Source organism: Nerophis ophidion, linkage group LG04 (genome assembly GCF_033978795.1).
Source record: "Nerophis ophidion isolate RoL-2023_Sa linkage group LG04, RoL_Noph_v1.0, whole genome shotgun sequence".
Classification (NCBI taxonomy): domain Eukaryota; kingdom Metazoa; phylum Chordata; class Actinopteri; order Syngnathiformes; family Syngnathidae; genus Nerophis; species Nerophis ophidion.
Genome location: NC_084614.1, coordinates 33,353,505 through 33,376,026, shown reverse-complemented (window position 1 = coordinate 33,376,026; position 22,522 = coordinate 33,353,505). Strand labels below are relative to the sequence as shown.

Below are 22,522 nucleotides of genomic sequence, written 5' to 3'. Positions count from 1 at the left end.
TAAGTAAAGGTAAGATCGTAATAACGTTTTTTTATTAAATGTGCTTTTCATGATGGTATCCTTACATCACACTCAAATTTTTAAGCGCAGGCCTAAATATACCGCATGCCTTTGGTAAGTGCCGGAGTGAGAAGAGGTTTTTAAATAATTACCGCATGCTTGCCTTTACCGCATGCCTTTGGTAAGCGCCGGAGTGAGAAGAGGTTTTAAATTAATTAGCGCTCTGGCGGCAATTCAAGGAAATACGGTAAATATAGATATGAATAAACCGGCTCATCGGCAGTGCGCCTTGTAATCATCATCAGCATCAAGGGTTGGAATTGGGGATTAAATCACCAAAATGATTGCCACTGCTCACCTCACCTTCCAGGGGGTGGAACAAGGGAATGGCTCAAATGCAGAGAGTAATTTCACCACTTTTAGTGTGTGTGAGACTATCAATGGTACTTTAACTTTAACTTTTAATCCATGGTCCGAAAAATACGGTAGATCTACTCACTGTAGTTGTACAGTTATTTGTATTGATTTTCCCACCTTTGTTTACTTTCAAAAGCTTGAGATTAGGGGTTAGCTACGCTTGTTTGTATCCTCCTATTTTGTGTAGTCTAGCATGTTTGGCGATTCATTGTCCCCTAATCCTCCATTGATTGTTAGAAATCGTTAATATGCCGTGATTTAGAAGCTGCAGTATTGCGGAACATTAGCCACTTGCTTTACTAGCGAGGACGATAGAGGATACCTTTGCCTTCTTGTGTGTGGCAAAGCTAGCATGTATAGTCAGTAAGCATTGTCACAATGTGACGCTAGTAAAAAAACCTCTGTTGTCAGCCTAATGTACTGTATGTCATCTGTATCCTATATCATGCAATCCTAATTGCAATCAGTCGACTACGCTGTGTATGCCCACGCATGTTTTTGCCCTCCTCCTCCAACATCTTTAATTCTGGAGTGGAGGTAAATCATAAGTGACTCAAGACAAAAATAAGGTTTTGCGGACATGCGGAAATTCCGCATTTGCCTGTTTATGGACAAGAAAACCGTATGTGCTTCACTTTCATGATGTTTTAAGGCAATAATGCTTCATTTTTAATGCTGGAGAGCTATTATAAAGATATTAATGTTTATTCTTGTGGCTGTAGTTTGCAACGGTGTAAAACTACACTCCATAAAACTGAGCGTGCCAAGGTTGAATGGAGGCAACTGGACTCATATTGTTTGTTTAGGTTTCACCTATCGTCTGATTACGTCTCTCATCGGAAGATTGTCTTATTCCAACCAACAAGATGTTTTGCCGTCAGAAAGGCGAACAACCTTTAGGTTGTATTCACCTGACGTCAAAAAATATGCGAGACTCGAAGTGGTGGTCAAGCGACCGTCTGTGTCAAAGCGTTCTGGATGGCATTTTGCCTAATTCGAAGTCTGCCCTATGCTTGTGTTGCTTTAGGCTGTTGAAACCTTTTAAATCCCAAAAAGGATACACATTTCTTCAGAATTCATCGAGACTTAATCAAAAAGAGCGAAAAAATGCACGATTTTTCGAAGCGGCGATTAGAAAAGTGGCTCTTGAATATAGCACTCAAGTTGAAGGGAGCTCAGTCAAAGAACGCAAAAGTTTGTGGTAATCACTTCGTTAAAGGATTGTTTGATATATATTTTTTTAGTATGTACAATTTAAGTATTATCTTGATATTATTTTTATTTTATCTTGTTTCTGGGTTCTTAGAACACATTTTTATTACACGTGTTTCATACACCACCAACTCGGCAAATCTAAGGAAGCAAATGTGATCAAAAACTAAAAGAGTTAAATGTTTAACGAAGGCGGCAATCACATATTAAGCTTTCAGCACACACACAACATTGAAATCTATAGTAGTATTTTGATAAAGACTGGGAAAACCATGTGTACTCGTAACAACGTGTGCAACAACAACAAGACAATATGGCCGAAACTTACCCAGCCATGCAGTTACAGTGGGCTGTGATCACTTCTTTTTCTTCTTTCACAACTAGCCAGGTCTTCAGTGGTGTCTCCGATTATCTTTGAGTGATTAAAATAATGTGAAAATTAAAATAAGTGAATAAAGGCTAATGTGTGCGATTTGCAGTTTGTTTACAAGAATGGGTCTTTGCAAGAGCACCAGACAGTTCCACATGTCTGGGATTGATTCCATTGCATAGTTTGATTTTTTGATCTAGGCCCCTTGCGTACTCACTGAATACTGAATAGAAGTTATTGTTATGCAGGACAATCGTTCACCACCACCAACCACCCTCAGTGGACACACATCCAGGAAAAAACTTAAAGAAATTCAGTTACCTCAAGTCAACATCTGAGGATTACCGTGACTGAGATGACAGTGAAATTGCACCAAAGTACTGATATATATTGTAGTTACCTTATTTAACCACCACTGCAAATGACAACAGAAACATTTTGGATTTTAATAATCGAAAACTCTTGTATTGTAACGTATTGTATTATTTATGTGTCATCAAAGAGTAAAAACGCATTTCTTTCAATATGCATCATAACAAAAAGGGTAATATTGAGAAAATGGATGCATGTTGATAGTCCAACTCATAATGATTGCTATACACAAACTATTGAAATTATATCAGTAAAAAAATTCAGTTATTTTACATAATAATGAGTCATATATTGGACTATGGGATCCATTATTTAAATTAGTTTTTACTATTAAATGAAGTTAAACAATTACTTCTTTTACCTTTGGTGAAAATATTGGACACAATGTGTTGTCAAGCTTATGAGATGCGATGCAAGTATAAGCCACAGTGACACTATTGTTTTTTGTTTTTTTTATTATGTATTTTTTTTCAATGGCTGTGATGATAATGTCAATGAGGGATTTCTAATCACTGCTATGTTGGAATTCTTAATATTGATACTGATGTTGATATCATTGATTTTTGTTTGACTACTTTTGGATTGTTTTGTGTCATGTTTGTGTGTCCTCTCAATTGCTCTGTTGATTGCTATTCTAAATGTTGCTGAGGTTGCTGTTTGGTTTTGGAATTGTATTATGGTATTATTTTGTATTATTTTTTTGGATTGATTAATACAAAAAAAAGATAATGAAATAAAAAAATAAATAATCTTGTATTGGTTCTCATTAGATGTCGCAAGTGTGCCTAATGAAATGTCCAGTGAGAGTATTGACCCGGGCACACACATACACAACAAGATGTTCATGGTCTCTTGTAAAACGGTCTACCCTCCATTACCTAAACCAGATCAAGACTGACTTTTTGAATTTAGTTGAAGTTGTTTGCTTCTATGATGGCGGGCTTTCTGTTGACGTAAGTGGCCCAGTAGCCCAAGTTGAAGATGAAGAAAAGGACAGGGAAAATGATGCGGGATATCTTGTCCACTTTGCTGACTCGGTTGTAGGACTTCTTGGCTTCTGTGTAGGGATCATCCATATTGTGAAGGTAGGTGTGTTTGGTGGACGCCCCAGCACCAACACCGGAACCAGCACAAGCACCGGCACCGGCACCGGCACCGGCACTCTTAGAAATGGTTGTCAAACCTTGGTCTTTTGCTACGTTGATGGCGTAGGTCGTTCCAACAATGTTGAAGGTATTATTTGCCTTTTTGGAGAGCGTCCCAGATTCTCTTCTCTGTAAAGAGAAAAAAGGCAGCACTGGTTGTCAGGAGAAAATGCGGCAGACTTCACAATACTTCCATTTGAACTCATAAAGAGGAAATAGAAGCAACACCACGAGACACGACACACACAAGAACAAAACAAAAGCCTAACCATATCGTTAATCCTGGCCATGTTAGCCTGAAACGGTTCCTGAAAAGAAAAGTAGAAAAGAAAAAAAGTTTACCAATTGTATTAAAAATTACCCAACTTACATACTCTATTCATCAGATTGTACATTTAACACTAGTACTACTGTCTGCATCATACAACGTTTGATGGCAGAAAAAAGATGTGAAAATAAATTAATAAAAGTACTGAAATTGGAAGAATTTAAGTCATAATTACAACTGGGTGTAATATTGCTGACAGCTGCAGCAAAAAACAGGATTGAGGGAAATAAAAATTAAGAAAAAATAACAATGCCTGTAGTCATGTCTGACAAATCAATGAGAGCATCCAGGCTTCTTCAGGCAAACAACTCCCAATAAAACAAACACGTCAAAAGCTGACTGGAGAGGAAACCGCCTTCTTCTTACTTGTGAAAAAAGAAAAGAAAAAAAAACAGACTGAAAGAAACCTTCAGACTGTCTGTCATGCTGCATTTGCACGTTGACTCTTTTATTTACCAAAGCTTAGCATAGCTTGATTTCATAATCCTGACATCCTAAAAAGGGGTCACGCACACAGTCAGTGTATAACAAGTAGGGCAGCAAGATTTATAACAGAGCAAGTTTTACATTTCTGTGGGGTATACATGGAACTGCGAACAGTCTTGAGAACATATTCTTTCTTTCCTGCATTACCATGAAGACAATGTTACCAACTGAATATCATTTTCTGTCTGGCAAGTTCTCAGTTGCCCATTGGATGCATCTGTGTGTAATAAATGAACTTGGAAATGTGTAATAATTCTGTCTGAAGTAATACACTATACAGTGACGTGCAGTCAAGGGAGGTAGGTGAGGCGGGGCCATGGAAATAAAAAAATGTAAAAAGAAAAAAAAAAAATTATATTGTTATATGTATCCAGTGATTATACTATAAAGTTATTTTCCATTTAACTTCACCAGTTTTAAATAATTTTTTATTCAAAATTGCTTAATTTTCACATTTGCCGTTCAAATACTGAGAATTACTTGCGGTGAGTCAGCAGCCAGTTGAGCCTCCCCGTGGATTAATTGCGCAATGACTCGGTTAACTGCTGGCTGCTGTGCAGTGAGACCATATTGTTATATGAATGATATTATACATTTCCATAGTTTAGTTAGCTGAGGTATATAATGTACAGTGTATTTTGTCAACAACTGTATGTGTGTAACGTATTTCCTGTGCTAGGCAATCATAAAACGGCTGCGAAGACGCACAATGTAAGGCTCCTGTTCTCCGGCCTCCTGGTGGTAGAGGGCGCTAATGATCCCAGAGATCATTCTTGCACTACTCTGCTAGGCCTGGGGACATCTGAAGCCGGTATGTTTTAAAGTCGTCGTTTGCTTACATATCGTAAAAACAACCATACAACATTTTACAACTAATTGTAAACTTATAGGTGCCGACCATCAGGGCCGAGTTGCGACGAAAGAGTGTATCGATGTTAAGATATTTAGCCGAGTTGGTAAGTGAATTTGTTTGCTAATAGTAGCTACTAGCCGTACCCATGTATTTTCTATGGGCGGTTAGCATCGGGTTTTTATCCCGTTTCCTCCAATGTTTCCGATCCGATTGAATTTATATTTATGTCGAGTCTTTATTTTGAGTACTTAAATATGGTGACTGAGTATTGTGGCGTTTTAAGGCCATCTGCATTTTTTATGCTACAGTAAAGACAATGAATGAACACTGCCGCTGGAACGCGGTTGCACCTGTCATAGTGACAACACTGTGTTACACCTGTCATAGTGACAACACTGTGTTACACCTGTCATAGTGACAACACTGTGTTACACCTGTCATAGTGACAACACTGTGCACTGTCGCGTTTGTTATTTTGTACATACATGTGATTATTTAATATTGTTAATTTTAGCAGTATTATCGCTGATAATGATAATAATAAGTGTAATTTATTTATACTATACTATACTAGCTAAAGTCCTTGCCACATTAAGTTAAAGTACCAATGATTGTCACACACACACTAGGTGTGGTGAAATTTGTCCTCTGCATTTGACCCATCCCCTTGTTCACCCCCTGGGAGGTGAGGGGATCAGTGAGCAGAAGCGGCCGGGAATCATTTTTGGTGATTTAACCCCCAATTCCAACCCTTGATGCTGAGTGCCAAGCAGGGAAGAATGCTGGTATGAACTTTTAAACATAACACGTGTGTCAAGAAAAAAAAGCGCGATATATAAATCGAAGCTATTTAACTGCTGCCAATCAAATGGTGAATAAGATACTCTATAGGGTTCATATGTTTATACATCTGACTGTGATGAAGTCAGTGACTCACCAGCCATGAACCTCACCACACGTAACTGACACTATATGACTACAATGTTCACCATATTTGTAACAATATTGTTGAAAAATCCGATCATTAATTTAATTTGTGGTATTAAATGCTACACATAACTAAAAACAAAAACAAATAGTAGCTGCACAATAAGTAAACAAAAGCCAAAAATATTATTGGCTCCCATTTAAAAAAATTGAGGTTTTCACCTCAAAGCCTTCTTGCATCCAAAACCGTACTCCCTGACTTAGTACACAATAACACAAGGGGTTAGTGCGTCTGCCTCACAATACGAAGTTCCTGCAGTCCTGGGTTCAAATCCAGGCTCGGGATCTTTCTGTGTGGAGTTTGCATGTTCTCCCCGTGAATGCGTGGGTTCCCTCCGGGTACTCCGGCTTCCTCCCTCTTCCAAAGACATGCACCTGGGGATAGGTTGATTGGCAACACTAAATTGGCCCTAGTGTGTGAATGTGAGTGTGAATGTTGTCCGTCTATCTGTGTTGGCCCTGCGATGAGGTGGCGACTTGTCCAGGGTGTACCCTGCCTTCCGCCCGATTGTAGCTGAGATAGGCGCCAGCGCCCCCCGCGACCCCGAAAGGGAATAAGCGGTAGAAAATGGATGGATGGACCTCCAAAAACATTTTTTTTATTAATAAGAAAAATATTATTCTAATCACTTTAGTATCATTTATATACAGATACTATACTAGGTATTGATAGTATCAACATCTGAATCAATCACTCCTACTTTATATTAAAATGTTGGCGGTTAACTTATATATATATATATATATATATATATATATATATATATATATATATATATATATATATATATATATATACACAGGTGTGTATGTCATATATAAGCTGTAATTAAAATCCAATAACCCATAACATACTTGAAAAATATCAACAGAAAATACATTTGTAGAGAATAATTATAGTTTTACATTATATATATATATATATATATATATACTTGATATTTTTCAAGTATGTTATGGGTTATTGCATTTTAATTACAGCTTATATATGACATACACACCTGTTGGAATGCACTCCCAACAGGTGTAAAAGTAAGTGCATCTCTATCCTCCTTCAAAATCCGCTCTAAAACAACACCTCCAGGCAACTTCACCCCTTTACTAACACCCTCCTCCGTTCACATCCCATCTCCCCAGATTGTAAATAATCAAATGTAAATTATCAAATGTATTTCTAATGTATATACTTGTTCTTATGCCATCTGACCTCACTATGTTCTCTGCTGGCTGTACATATCCTACTAGGTAAGACCTACACTGTTTCAATGTCCATTTCTCTGTTGATGCAATTGTTGATGACTGAAGTACTGATATCAACCAAAGCTCCTCATCCCACCCCCCAGATTCTAAATAATGTAAATAATGCAATGTATATACTCTGAGGATGTACCTGTGTGATGACTGTATTATGCTGATAGTATATATTTGTACCATGAATTGATTAACGTGGACCCCGACTTAAACAAGTTGAAAAACTTATTCGGGTGTTACCATTTAGTGGTCAATTGTATGGAATATGTACTGTACTGTGCAATCTACTAGTAAAAGTTTCAATCAATCAATCAAAACGAGTCAGTCTTCGTCTGACATTTTGGAACAGACCACTAACAAAAACCGAGATACCTCCACATCCTTTTTTATTTAAAACATGACTGCAGTAGCAGTTGATCACCTAAATGTTATACAAGTCAGAGTTTCACTAATTAATTGATAATTAGGTGACATAATATAATTTTTTATTACCGGTGGTTACGTTCTTTTCACACTCATACAGCAATTAGGAAAAACTAGATACATGCAAGTTCATTTAACAATGCTTTATGTTATTAGCGTTAAAACTCTGTGTTTTATTGCTTATACTATATTATCAACAGTAGTTAATTTTTAAATATCATACATTATGTATTTTACAATTTTATTCATTTTAAATTTTAACAAATCCACCCTAAAACGTATCAACCTTAAGTCACCGCGATACAATGTTGTGCAAATGATGTCATTTGAATACAATTTAATGAGGTCATGAACATACTATTCATATTTTTTGTGTTGTCGCATGACATCTCCTCTCGAGGCAACAATTTAATGTAAGACACTGCAGCAGCGATGAACTATGCCAGTATTGGATGACGATGATATCAAATATGGGCTTGTGGATAATTACATGAATTTGTATGTTATGTAGTGTTCTAAGCAGGACAGATGGCAAATGTAAGAAACATGACTATTAAACAGTTCTGGTATGAGTTCATTAAATATACACTATTCATTCCCAATAAAGAACAACACAATTGGTACATACATTAGTGTCTCAGTGCTTCTGTTTTCATTTCTGCTTTGAGCCCACAGCTTTAATTTTCGCTCTACTTTTTCAGCTTCATTTGACTTTCCTTCCTTCCTCCTCCCTTTACTCCTTCTTTTTAATTAGCATAACTAATGTCCCCTGTTTCCGCTCCCAAATGCTTCATGGTGGATCTCTTTTTTTCCCCACATTTCTAATCATTGGTTGTTTTGTTAAGTCTTTATACTTAATTTTGGCATACACTCACAAACAAAGTCTGAAAAGCCAGTATAGAGTTTTGTTATATACCATTGTGACAGTATTGTGAATTTAAAAAACAATATTCTCACTAAGTCTAGTAAACACTTTTTTTTGCATGTTCCTGGGCAAAAGTTATCACTCGGCATCTATTCTGCTGGCATGGCGACCATTGGTCCATTACCTTTTAGCAAGGAAGTTTTTGGGGCCCCTGGGACCAGGGGTTGGGGTGTATTGAGGGGCAAGGGGTTGTCTCTCCCTGATTACCAACATCCTCTACATTTAGTTTCAGTCTATGTTTTGGTCAGCGTTAAAGGAGAGTTCTGCTTTTTTTAAGGACCTATTGCAACAACAAATAAATAAATAAATAAATAAAATGTCAAAGATCATCTATAAACCAGCACTCTACACTGCATAAAAGAGTCACTAGATTTTACAGGAAAATACTCACAGCTCAATCACTAGAATTGTATCGTAAAAACACTGATGATCGGTTTTACAGTAAAAAAAACAAAAAACTGACAGCTCAGTTTAAAGAACTCTAAAAATAACTGTGGTATCGTTAATAGTTGAACAGTAATGTATCGATGTACGGTATAATCAACAATTGTGGAATTTACAGGGAAAGAACAGTGATCACAATTTTACCATAAAAATAAAAGTGTTACTGTTTTTCCATTTACTGTAATGTACTGAACAATGTAAAATCATTGTAAAATTATTTATTCTATAGTAAAAAAAATAAGCTCAGTTGTCAAAATGAAAAAAAAGAAAAAAAGGGGTAGTGCTTTTCTTTTTATAGTAAAACAGTATAAAAACACTTACACATCTACAGCAGTGGCGTCCAAAGTGCGAAAAACATAACTAAAACAAAACATAAAAAGGTGTAATGTAATGAAAAAATGTTGCAATATAGACACAAATCACAAAAAGCTGCTGTGTAACCAGTTTTTTTTTTACTTTAAAACTGTCGTATTTAAAAAAATTATAAAAATGTACAGTCAATCTGAAGTTGATCTACAGATTTAAGTGTTGAAAGTAAATTGATAAATGACTTATTCTTTAACCCTTTTATGAGTGAGGGTTTTTTGGATCCCTGAGACCTTGAGTCTAACTTTTTTTTTAAATGTCATTGTTCAAAAATAATAATGTATCAAAAGCAATGTTATGACTAATTCATCTATTTAAGGCTTCAATTACTGCACATCAAATATTCAATTTTTAAACATGTTTTGGTTTTTTTGCCATGTTTTTTCTTTAAAATTAAAGGTCATAAAGCATTAAAAAAATTATTTTTTTATCTATAGATAAAAAACCATTGTTGTGCGTATAGGATCAGCTTAAGTCCCAAAGATTTGATGTCACCAATTAAGAACATCGTCAGCGGATTATCCATTAACTGTATGGCATATATCAATACAAAATGCAGACACGAGCGCATCCAAAGTTTAGACGACAACATGGCCAAGATACAACTCGAAGAAAGAAAATGCTGTTATTGGTTGTATTACCCAATTCCCAGTATCATCTGATGAAGTAAAAAGTGCTTGGCTAACATTTTTGCTTCGTGGCAACGTGCTTTTAACTCTGAAAAAGTCACTGTGAGTGTCTGCAAAGAATAATCCTGCTTCACCCACAAACATGCACATACTTTTGATGGCAGGTCGGTGACAATAATTTATGGCAATTGAGGAGACAATGAAACGGTAAGAAATAACAGAAAGTTAGAAATGTATTAAAGATATGTAGCTAGCTTAGCCTTCTACTCTAAGTCAATACTGTCACTGTCCTCTGGCAAAATAAAGAACGATTTACCTAAAAAAAAGTTTTAATTGGATCAGTGCCTACTATTTTTGGCAATGGACAAGTGAGTTATAAATCCGTTATTAGGTTAGTGATGTCGCTCGTGGCGTACCTTATAGCCTTAAACCTCTGTTATGTACAACTCAAAGCCTTTTATTGTCAATTTGTACATGTATACGTCCAGCATTTGAAAGTTAGGCTCAATTCAAATACCCTGCTCCACCCTTGTTTTTGCCTTCCCTCTGGATTTGCACGTTAATCATCAATCAAGAGGCGTTGAAATTATCCGTCAGGTAGTGGGGAAGGGCAAAGTCCCTCCCTACACTATCGAGTGCAAGGAGAGAGAAAGGTGGCAGACCAGATACCCTAAGAAGCATACTAATGTAATGCTTTCTGAGTGCTGACAACAAACCACGGTAAGCCGCTGATCTCGCTTGATCATCTGGGATGTTGTATTGTGGCGAGAACAGATGGCTTATGGCAGTCACTGATGTCCATAGTGCACAATAACAGCAACAAGGCAAAAAAAAAACCCTTACAAAACATTAATGCGGACTAAGCATGAAGGGGTGTGCTGAAGAGAGGTTCATTTGCATCAAACAACTCCGCCTCTCAGAAGAAGCTGTGGCTTGAAAATAAGTCTGTAAAAGCAAATCAATGCAAAGTTTTTGCCAAAGAGTCAACATTAATTTTATACAGACCACAAAGGGGGTGTTTTAAGAGTAGAAAAACAATCATAATGTAACCCCTTTAAGAGATTGGAAGTAAAAAAAATTAAATATTCCATCCATTTTCTACTGCTTATTCCCCTCTGGGTCGCGGGGGTGGCTGGAGCCTATCCCAGCTGCACTCGAGTGTAAAGCGGGGTGTATATGACTTATTTCAAACGCTTTAATGACAGAATGTTTTGGGTCCCCAGGACCTTTAAAGGAAAACTGTAATTTTGGGGTTTTTTGCCTATCATTCATAATTATGATGACGGATGATTATTTTTTTTAAAGGTATTCTAACTCGTAAATAAACGTAAATAAATGTCTGCTTACATTAGAGTCAATGGGAGGTCCCTTAAAACCCAATACAAGTGCATGACTTAAATATTAACCAAGTATTAATGGTACTGTTATTAGAAGCACTAACGCAGAGGAACTATTTATAGCGGCACCATGATCACAAGCTTGCGTGCTAATGTTGACATGATCGACTGATGAGCTGCTTCCTCGCTCATCAAACTTTATATTGTAGGTCAGAAAATCGAGTCTCTCACCTTGATAATAAAAGGATAAGGACGTAATCCGACAGGTTGATACACTTTGACAACCAATTTAGACCCCAAAATAGCAAAAACGACACGAAAAGACACTTGGTTCCACCTCCCTCTTCTTTGCGAGTCATTCTTAATGTGATGCGTTTTTGAAATGTATGTTTAAAATGATCAAAATACGTAAATATAAAATGTTATTATAAATGTGCCCATTACTACATTACACACACACACACACACACACACACACACACACACACACACACACACACACACACACACACACACACACACACACACACACACACACACGCACACACACACACACACACACACACACACACACACACACACACACACCGCTATATTTACATCATGTACTGTATATAACACTTTAATGGAGGTGTTTGGATATTTTTAAGGGTTTTATAGGCAGAATAGCGCTCCATCGTAAGCAGGCTTTTGAGCGTGTTCTTTTAATATTTAGAATGTAGATATATATTTTTTAATTCTATCCATCGTCATGTCTTTCAGAAGGATTGTGAACAATACAGTAGGCAAAGTTCCCAAAAAAGTGCGGTTCCCTTTAACATTCACCAAAATTGAGGGGTGCCCTAAGGCAGTGGTTCTCAACCTTTTTTTAGTGATGTACCCCCTGTGAATATTTTTTTAATTCAAGTACCCCCTAATCAGAGCAATGCATTTTTGGTTGAAAAAAAAAAGATAAAGAAGTAAAATACAGCACTATGTTATCAGTTTCTGATTTATTAAATTGTGTAACGGTGCAAAATATTGTTAATTTGTAGTGGTCTTTCTTGAACTATTTGGAAAAAAATATATAAAAATTGCTAAAAACTTGTTGAAAAATAAACAAATGATTCAATTATAAATAAAGATTTCTACACATAGAAGTAATCATCAACTTAAAGTGCCCTCTTTGGGGATTGTAATAGAGATCCATCTGGATTCATGAACTTAATTCTAAAAATTTCTTCACAAAAAAAAAAAAAATCTTTAACATCAATATTTATGGAACATGTCCACAAAAAATGTAGCTGTCAACACTGAATATTGCATTGTTGTATTTCTTTTCACAGTTTATGAACTTACATTCATATTTTGTTGAAGTATTATTCAATAAATATATTTATAAAGGATTTTTGAATTTTTGCGAACCACTTTGAGAACCACTGCCTTAAGGGATAAAATATATAAGTATATTGGTTTTGAAAATAAAAAATGTCAAAATGGCCTCCACATGCTTTTATTTTTCAGTGTGCGGCCCGCAGAGGAAAAAGTTTGGACACCCCTGATTTAGAGTACAGTATTTTTCGGAACATAGAGCGCACCGGATTATAAGGCGCATTAAAGGGATCATATTATGATTTTTTTCTAATACATGGTCTACATAACATGTAATGGTGGATCTTTGGTCAAAATGTTGAATTGATTATGTTTTACAGACCATCTTCAAGTCACTTTCTGACCGTCTCTTCAGGATGCACCTTTTTGTGGTTGGTCTTATTTACGTGGTTCACCTTCGGCAGCGTCTTCTACCTGTCATCTTTGTTGTACTGGTGTAGCGTACAAGGACAAGAGTGCAGGAAGTGTCAAAGATGGAGCTAACTGTTTTAATGACATTCAGATTTTACTTAAATGAATAACTGAACAGAATCTCTTCATCCATGAGTGCAACATCAATGCTGGAAATGTGTCCCGTGAAAAAACGTCCGACCGGAACCCTCTAATAACAAAAGTTCTGTGGGTGAATTATGTAAACCCACTGCACCGATAGTTTTTAGTGCTTCCATAGCAAGTCTACTGACAGAAACAAATTACAACATTACGCTACTTTATATTATAGGAATGGCAACAGTGGAAGATGAATGCTCCATGACAAGAAAATAGAATAAAAGATGGAGCATATCGAATATGGTGTCGCCACAGACTACAATGGCGGACACGTGCAAATTTTCAGATAAGAAAAGTTGGCTTTGCATAATATTCTGAAACAAAACGGCAAATAATATGTCTGCTGATAGGTGCCATTTTGCAGTCTTTATACATGCACCCTAATAATATTTGTATGTTGAAGCGGAGTACGTCTGACTACGTTCGGCGTAATGCTCCGACAATCCATCAAGCGGTGCAGCTTCATAGCTTACCAATGTTGTACTAAAATATATTTACAGATTTTTGAGCACACTGTGTGATATGTTTTACCTGTATATCCTCAATGAAACTATTTAAAGTTTTGATGTTGTTTACTGGCATCATATTGCAGTCTACACGTATCTCTTATGTGTGACTGCAATCTACTGGTCACACTTATCATTACACCATGTACCAAATAAATTAGCTTCGAGGTTGGTACGCACATCCGGAATTATTCCGTACATTACGCGTACCACGTTATATGGCGCACTGTCGATTTTCTAGAAAATGAAACGTTTGTTATACAATGACCAATCTCAAGGCGAAAAACTGTCAGCTCACTTGTAAATGTTTGACCATAAAAATAACAGTTTTTTAAATTTATAGTTATTCGGAGTAAAAAAAAACAACTATGTACATTTTTAAATCTGAAAGCAATGTGGCCAAGAAATATATTTACATTATAAAACACTGCACAAAGTATCACCTCTTGAAAACCAGTGTCCTCTACAGTGGAAATTAATTTTGGTCTATTTCTATTTCTTTTTGTCACAGTTGTGCTATATATCAATTAAAAAAAAGACACATTATTGTACATAAGTAACATCTTCTAAATCAGGGATCACCAACCTTTTTGATACCAAGAGCTACTTCTTGGGTACTGATTAATGCGAAGGGCTACCAGTTTCATACACACTTAAATAAATTGCCAGAAATAGCCAATTCGCTCAATTTACCTTTAATAAATAAATCTATACATATAAAAAAATTGGGTATTCCTGTCTGTCATTCCGTCATACATTTTTTTATCCTTTTACGGAAGGTTTTTTGTAGAGAATAAATGATGAAAAAAACACTTAATTGAACGGTTTAAAAGAGGAGAAAGCACAAAACAAATTAAAATACAATATTGAAACATAGTTTTTCTTCAATTTCGACTCTTTAAAATTCAAAATTCAACCGAAAATTTTTTATAGAAAATTTCGCTAGTTCGAATCTTTTTGAAAAAAAATTAAAATTAATTTATGGAACATCATTAGTAATTTTTCCTGGTTAAGATTAATTTTAAAATGTTGATGACATGTTTTAAATAGGTAAAATCCAATCTACATTTTGTTAGAATATATAACAAATTGGACCAAGCTATATTTCTAACAAAGACAAATCATTATTTTTTCTTGATTTTCCAGAACAAAAAAATTAAAAGAAATTCAAAACACTTTGAAATAAGATTTAAATTTGATTCTACAGAATTTCTAGATTTGCCAGAATAATTTTTTGGAATTTTAATCACAATAAGTTTGAAGAAATATTTCACAAATATTCTTAGTCGAACAAAACAGAAGCTAAAATGAAGAATTAAATTAAAATGTAATTAGTTATTCTTTACAATAAAAAAAAATGTATACTTGAAAATTGATTTAAATTGTCAGGAAAGGAGAGGAAGGAATTTAAAAGGTAAAAAAGTATATGAGTTTAAAAATCCTAAAATCATTTTTAAAGTTGTATTTTTTCTCTAAAATTGTCTTTCTGAAAGTTATAAGAAGCAAAGTAAAAAAATAAATGAATTTATTTAAACAAGTGAACACCAAGTCTTTAAAATATTATCTTGGATTTTCAAATTCTAATTGAGTTTTGTCTCTCTTAGAATTAAAAACGTCGAGCAAAGCGAGACCATCTTGCTAGTAAATAAATACAATTTTAAAATATAGAGGCAGCTAACTGGTAAGTGCTGCTATTTGAGCTTTTTTTAGAACAGGCCAGCGGGCGACTCATCTGGTCCCTATGGGCAACCTGGTGCCCGCAGGCACCGTGTTGGTGACCCCTGTTCTAGATCAATTCGGTAAAATACCTCATTCTCATTTCAAATGTGTTGCTGATTTACTGCCTGAAACGAAAGAGCTAAACATTGCAGCCTGTTAAAAAAAAATTCAAAATGCTACAAAAATATTATATTCCTGTTGGAATAAACAATGTTGGATGTCCGCCAATGTATACTCATCATGTTCTTTGAAAAAAAAAAAAAAAAAAAAACATTGACAGGGTTTTCTGTTCCAAACTGTAATACTCTCAGTAGTCGGTATCAAAATGACTAACCTGTTGTTTGCCTTCAGACGTCCATTGTTTTTCTGCCTTTGCCAAGGTGGCAAAAAGCAATAAAGAGAGGAGGCCTAAAGGGTTCTATCTTAAGTCACTTTAAAGACACAGAAAAAAAAGTCACAGGAGTGCCCCCTGGATGGCCAACGTCTTGTCTGGAACATCGATTCTTCCACATCTTAAAGCACTGCTAGGTCTCTTATTGTATCACAAAGATGGCTTACTCAGCAGCAAAGGCCAATGGCGACTGTATTAAGGCGTACGACTCTAACCGTAGTTACCTGAATGTCTTTCATAGCGGTGGGAATGTTCTTTGCTCAATGACCTGACAAAAGAGCCACATAGTCCTTCACTGTTACAACAAATCTGGTCTGTCTCCTGCTATAATTCATGTTGTAATCATTAGATGATACTGCACGTGTAGGTAGCACTGACCATCTGACAAAGGACATTATAGATACCATGTATTTTCAGTTTTTTTATGTAGTGATAATTTGGCTGGCCTAAGGCAGACGATAACTGTGCTGACCTTACCTTTGAATTTGTGCAAATGTCATGTTTTTGGACTATGGATCCTGTGGGTGAATGTTACACTTTGTTCAGCTGTTGGGAACTCGTTGTGTGGAAATGTGAGACATTGCTTGTTCTTTCCTATGATTACAGATGAGGTGTTGGCATATTTTGCCTCAAGATTTGTAATCTGTTGTGTTTTGATTATTGGGTCTCTGGTACTTGCATACTGTAGTAAACCTGAGCTTACTCACAGTTTTGCAATAAAAAAAAGTGTTTTTCTTATTTTACTGAAATATATCAATCAATCAATCAATGTTTACTTATATAGCCCTAAATCACAAGTGTCTCAAAGGGCTGCACAAACCACTACGACATCCTCGGTAGGCCCACATAAGGGCAAGGAAAACTCACACCCAGTGGGACGTCGGTGACAATGATGACTATGAGAACCTTGGAGAGGAGGAAAGCAATGGATGTCGAGCGGGTCTAACATGATACTGTGAAAGTTCAATCCATAATGGATCCAACACAGTCGCGAGAGTCCAGTCCAAAGCGGATCCAACACAGCAGCGAGATTCCCGTTCACAGCGGAGCCAGCAGGAAACCATCCCAAGCGGAGGCGGATCAGCAGCGCAGAGATGTCCCCAGCCGATACACAGGCAAGCAGTACATGGCCACCGGATCGGACCCCCTCCACAAGGGAGAGTGGGACATAGAAGAAAAAGAAAAGAAACGGCAGATCAACTGGTCTAAAAAGGGAGTCTATTTAAAGGCTAGAGTATACAAATGAGTTTTAAGGTGAGACTTAAATGCTTCTACTGAGGTGGCATCTCGAACTGTTACTGGGAGGGCATTCCAGAGTACTGGAGCCCGAACGGAAAACGCTCTATAGCCCGCAGACTTTTTTTGGGCTTTGGGAATCACTAATAAGCCGGAGTCCTTTGAACGCAGATTTCTTGCCGGGACATATGGTACAATACAATCGGCAAGATAGGATGGAGCTAGACCGTGTAGTATTTTATACGTAAGTAGTAAAACCTTAAAGTCACATCTTAAGTGCACAGGAAGCCAGTGCAGGTGAGCCAGTACAGGCGTAATGTGATCAAACGTTCTTGTTCTTGTCAAAAGTCTAGCAGCCGCATTTTGTACCAACTGTAATCTTTTAATGCTAGACATGGGGAGACCCGAAAATAATACGTTACAGTAGTCGAGGCGAGACGTAACAAACGCATGGATAATGATCTCAGCATCTTTAGTGGACAGAATGGAGCGAATTTTAGCGATATTACGGAGATGAAAGAAGGCCGTTTTAGTAACGCTTTTAATGTGTGACTCAAAGGAGAGAGTTGGGTCAAAGATAATACCCAGATTCTTTACCGTGTCGCCTTGTTTAATTGTTTGGTTGTCAAATGTTAGAGTTGTATTATTAAATAGAGTTCGGTGTCTAGCAGGACCGATAATCAGCATTTCCGTTTTTTGGGCGTTGAGTTGCAAAAAGTTAGCGGACATCCATTGTTTAATTTCATTAAGACACGCCTCCAGCTGACTACAATCCGGCGTGTTGGTCAGCTTTAGGGGCATGTAGAGTTGGGTGTCATCAGCATAACAGTGCAAGCTAACACCGTATTTGCGTATGATGTCACCTAGCGGCAGCATGTAGATGCTCAAGAGTGCAGGGCCAAGGACCGAACCCTGGGGAACTCCACACGTTACCTTAACGTAGTCCGAGGTCACATTGTTATGGGAGACACACTGCATCCTATCAGTAAGATAAGAGTTAAACCAAGACAGGGCTAAGTCAGACATACCAATTCGTGTTTTGATACGTTCTAATAAAATATTATGATCGACGGTATTGAAAGCAGCGCTAAGATCGAGGAGCAGTAACATAGATGACGCATCAGAATCCATCGTTAGCAATAGATCATTAGTAATTTTTGCGAGGGCTGTCTCCGTGGAGTGATTTGCCCTGAAACCGGATTGAAAGGTTTCACATAGACTGTTAGACGCTAAGTGTTCATTTAACTGCTCCGCAACAATTTTTTTGAGGATTTTTGAAATAAAGGGAAGGTGAGACACCGGCCGGTAGTTTACCATGAGGTCAGGATCGAGGTTAGGTCTTTTAAAAAGAGGATGAATAACCGCTTTTTTGAATGCTAGGGGAACAGTGCCCGAGGAAAGTGATAAGTTTATAATATTTAGCACTGATGGACCTAATAATACAAAGAGCTCCTTGATCAGTTTCCCAGGAAGAGGGTCAAGTAAACATGTTGTTTGTTTTATTCCATTTACACGTTGTAACAATTCCTCGAATGTTATTTCCTCAAAACGAGAGAAACTATTTTGGAGGGCGGTATCCGCCGTATATACAATCGTATCAGTGTTAATAGAACCCCGTTGTAGCTGGGACGCATTGTCTTTAATCTCCTTTCTAATGACTTCAATTTTCTTACTAAAGAATTGCATAAAGTCATCAGCTGAGTGGGTGGAGCTACTGGAGGGGGTCCCTTGTTGGGTTAGCGATGCTACCGTACTAAACAAAAATTTAGGATCGTTTTTATTACGGTGGATGAGATTTGAGTAATATTTAGCTTTAGCTAAGGTAAGCATGCGTTTATAAGTTATTAAACCATCACTCCATGCTTGATGGTGCACCTCAAGTTTAGTCGTGCGCCATTTGCGTTCCAACTTTCTACATAATAATTTCTGAGCTCTAGTTTCTTCTGTAAACCACGGGGTACGCTTTTTTGGAGCCTTTTTTAACTTTAGCGGTGCTATGTTATCAATGGTGTCGTGCAGGGCGTCGTTAAAGTTGTTAGTGAGGTTATCAATAGAGCCCACATATTTTGGGAATGGTGCCATTACCGAAAGCAGTAGGTCAGCAAGAGTTGTCGTTGTGGCCGTATTAATGTTGCGGCTGCTATAGTAGTTATTATTATTATTAGTTTGACGAACATGAGTTTGAACCTCGAATTTTATAAGGTAATGATCGGACAATACTTTAGTATACGGGAGTATCGTAACTTTGGAAACGGCGATACCCCCGATAAGCACTAGGTCTATCGTATTACCGTTGCGATGCGTGGGTTCATTTATTATTTGTCTGAGACCACAGCTATCAATTATAGTCTGGAGCGCTACGCACGGTGGGTCCGATGGGGTATTCATATGGATATTAAAGTCCCCCATTATGATTATATTATTGGCGTGTGTCACTAGATCAGCAACGAACTCTGAGAATTCATTGATAAAGTCCGAATAGGGCCCTGGGTGGCGGTAGATAACAGCCATGTGTAGAGGGAGCGCTGTGACAGACTTCATAGTAAGCACCTCAAACGATTTATATTTATCATTTATGTTAGGACTAAGGTTAAAGTTTTCGTTGTATATTAGTGCGACGCCCCCACCCCTTTTAAGCGGACGGGCAATATGCGCATGTGTAAAGTTAGGAGGACATGCCTCATTTAGCGCAAAAAAGTCGTTTGGTTTAAGCCAGGTTTCGCTGACGTTAAGATTGTTGTCTCTGATAATATCATTAACTAACAACGTTTTGGGAGACAATGATCTTATGTTTAAAAAACCTATATTATATATAGTGGGCTATTTTAGGGAATTTTTGATCAAATTATCCGTAGTAGCAATATTAATAATGTTGTGTTTATTATGCCCAGTGCATTTAGTGTAATTACGACCATATCTAGGAATTGATACGACGGGAATTTCCGGTTGTTTGATTGTTGCTTTGATAAACTGCACGCATCATGGTTAGCCACCTCAGTAACGGGGATTTTCCGATTGTTTGTTTGTTGCTTTGATAAACGGCACGCATCATAGTTAGCCACCTCGGTAAAACACATGTCCAACTCTGAAACACTCAAAGCAGAAAAAACTTGTTCTAATTTAACTGACTCCTTACCCAGACCAGTAGTCTCGCATCTTCCATTTAAATCCAGCTTCAGGATGGATGGAAGTGGTGTTCTGTGGGGATTAGCCTTCTGCTTTGTTTTTAGCCCCGCTTGACATCCGCGTTTCCGATCACACCGCTGGCGTCTGCTCCGTAGGCGGCCCCCGCTGCTACTAGACTCCGCTGCTTCACAGGCGGCTGGATGTAGCCGCCGAATTATTCCCATGCTAGTTAGCACGTCGAACAAGCACGCGTCTATCAGTCCAAAACGGCCCGATATGTCCAAATCCAGAAGTGTCTGGCAGTCGTACGTGATCACGGAGTGACCACGATGTGAGCCAGCCATAAAGTTTGTAGAATTGTCCGGTATTTCGGCCAAATGTTCCATCTTTAGCAGCCCGTCTGGGCGCCGCCATAAAATACAAAGCCAATTGATATTGTATTAGCATATCCATATTTTTTTGACTATAGGGCGCACCAAATTAGAAGGTGCACTGCTGATGAGTGGGTCTATTCGGAGAGGGGGTCCCTTTTTTTTTATTTTTATTTTTTTTCTTTGTCATGAAAAAGAGACGTTTTTGTCATGAAAAAGGGAGGTTTTTGTGGTCGGTGCACTAATTGTAAGTGTATATTGTGTTTTTTTATGTTCATTTACTAAAAAAAAAAAAAAAGATTAAAAAATTCTTCTGCGGCCCGGTAACAATCGGCCCACGGCCCGGTGGTTGGGGACCGCTGGTCTACATAACATGTAATGGTGGTTCTTTGGTCATCGGTCATTAACGTCATCGGTCTCAGCAAAACCTGGCTTAAACCGAACAACTTTTTTGCGCTAAATGAGGCATGTCCTCCTAACTTTACATATTCGCATATTGCCCGTCCCCTTATGGGGTGGGGGGGGTCGCACTAATATACAATGAAAACTTTAACCTTAATCCTAACATAAATAATAAATATAAATCGTTTGAGGTGCTTACTATGAGGTCTGTCACACCGCTGCCTCTACACCTGGCTGTTATCTACGGCCCCCCAGGGCCCTATTCGGACTTTATCAATGAATTCTCAGAGTTCGTTGCTGATCTAGTGACGCACGCCGATAATATAATCATTATGGGGACTTTAATATTCATATGAATACCCCATCGGACCCACCGTGCGTATCGCTCCAGACTATAATTGATAGCTGTGGTCTTACACAAATAATAAATGAACCCACTCATCGCAACGGTAATACGATAGACCTAGTGCTTGTGGGGTAAGTTACGATACTCCCGTGTACTAAAGTATTGTCCGATCATTACCTTATAAAATTTGAGGTTCAGACGCATGTTCGTCAAACTAATAATAATAATAACTGCTACAGAAGCCGCAACATTAATACGGCCACAACGACAACTCTTGCTGACCTACTGCCCTCGGTAATGGCACCATTCCCAAAGTATGTGGGCTCTATTCACTAACCTCACTAACAACTTTAACGACGCCCTGCGCGAAACCATTGATAACATAGCACCGCTAAAGTTTAAAAAGGCTCCAAAAAAGCGTACCCCGTGGTTTACAGAAGAAACTAGAGCTCAGAAATTATTATGTAGAAAGCTGGAACGCAAATGGCGCACGACTAAACTTGAGGTGCACCATCAAGCATGGAGTGATGGTTTAATAACTTATAAACGCATGCTTACCTTAGCTAAAGCTAAATATTACTCAAATCTCATCCACCGTAATAAAAACAATCCTAAATTTTTGTTTAGTACGGTAGCATCGCTAACCCAACAAGGGACCCCTTCCAGTAGCTCCACCCACTCAGCTGATGACTTTATGCAATTCTTTAGTAAGAAAATTGAAGTCATTAGAAAGGAGATTAAAGACAATGCGTCCCAGCTACAACGGGGTTCTATTAACACTGATACGATTGTATATACGGCGGATACTGCCCTCCAAAATAGTTTCTCTCGTTTTGAGGAAATAACATTAGAGGAATTGTTACAACGTGTAAATGGAATAAAAGAAACAACATGTCTAGTTGACCCTCTTCCTGGGCAACTTATCAAGGAGCTCTTTGTATTATTAGGTCCATCAGTGCT

General features: G+C 37.5%; 1 protein-coding gene across 4 annotated transcripts in view; it reads right to left on the bottom strand.

The window, feature by feature from the left end:
- Positions 1-2,435: 2,435 nt before the first annotated feature.
- gabra3 (gamma-aminobutyric acid type A receptor subunit alpha3) overlaps positions 2,436-22,522 on the bottom strand; it is a 310,113-nt gene continuing 290,026 nt past the window's right edge. The window contains exons 10-12 of one of the 4 annotated variants that reach the window (XM_061897866.1): positions 3,786-3,824; positions 3,555-3,645; positions 2,436-3,428 (exon numbers count right to left, since the gene is read on the bottom strand). In XM_061897866.1, the coding sequence (XP_061753850.1) occupies positions 3,280-3,428; positions 3,555-3,645; positions 3,786-3,824 (279 nt within the window). In that variant the 3' untranslated portion in view covers positions 2,436-3,279. Of the gene's footprint in view, positions 3,646-3,785; positions 3,825-22,522 lie in introns of all 4 variants that reach the window. The other 3 variants (XM_061897864.1, XM_061897867.1, XM_061897865.1) reach the window with 3 other exon arrangements.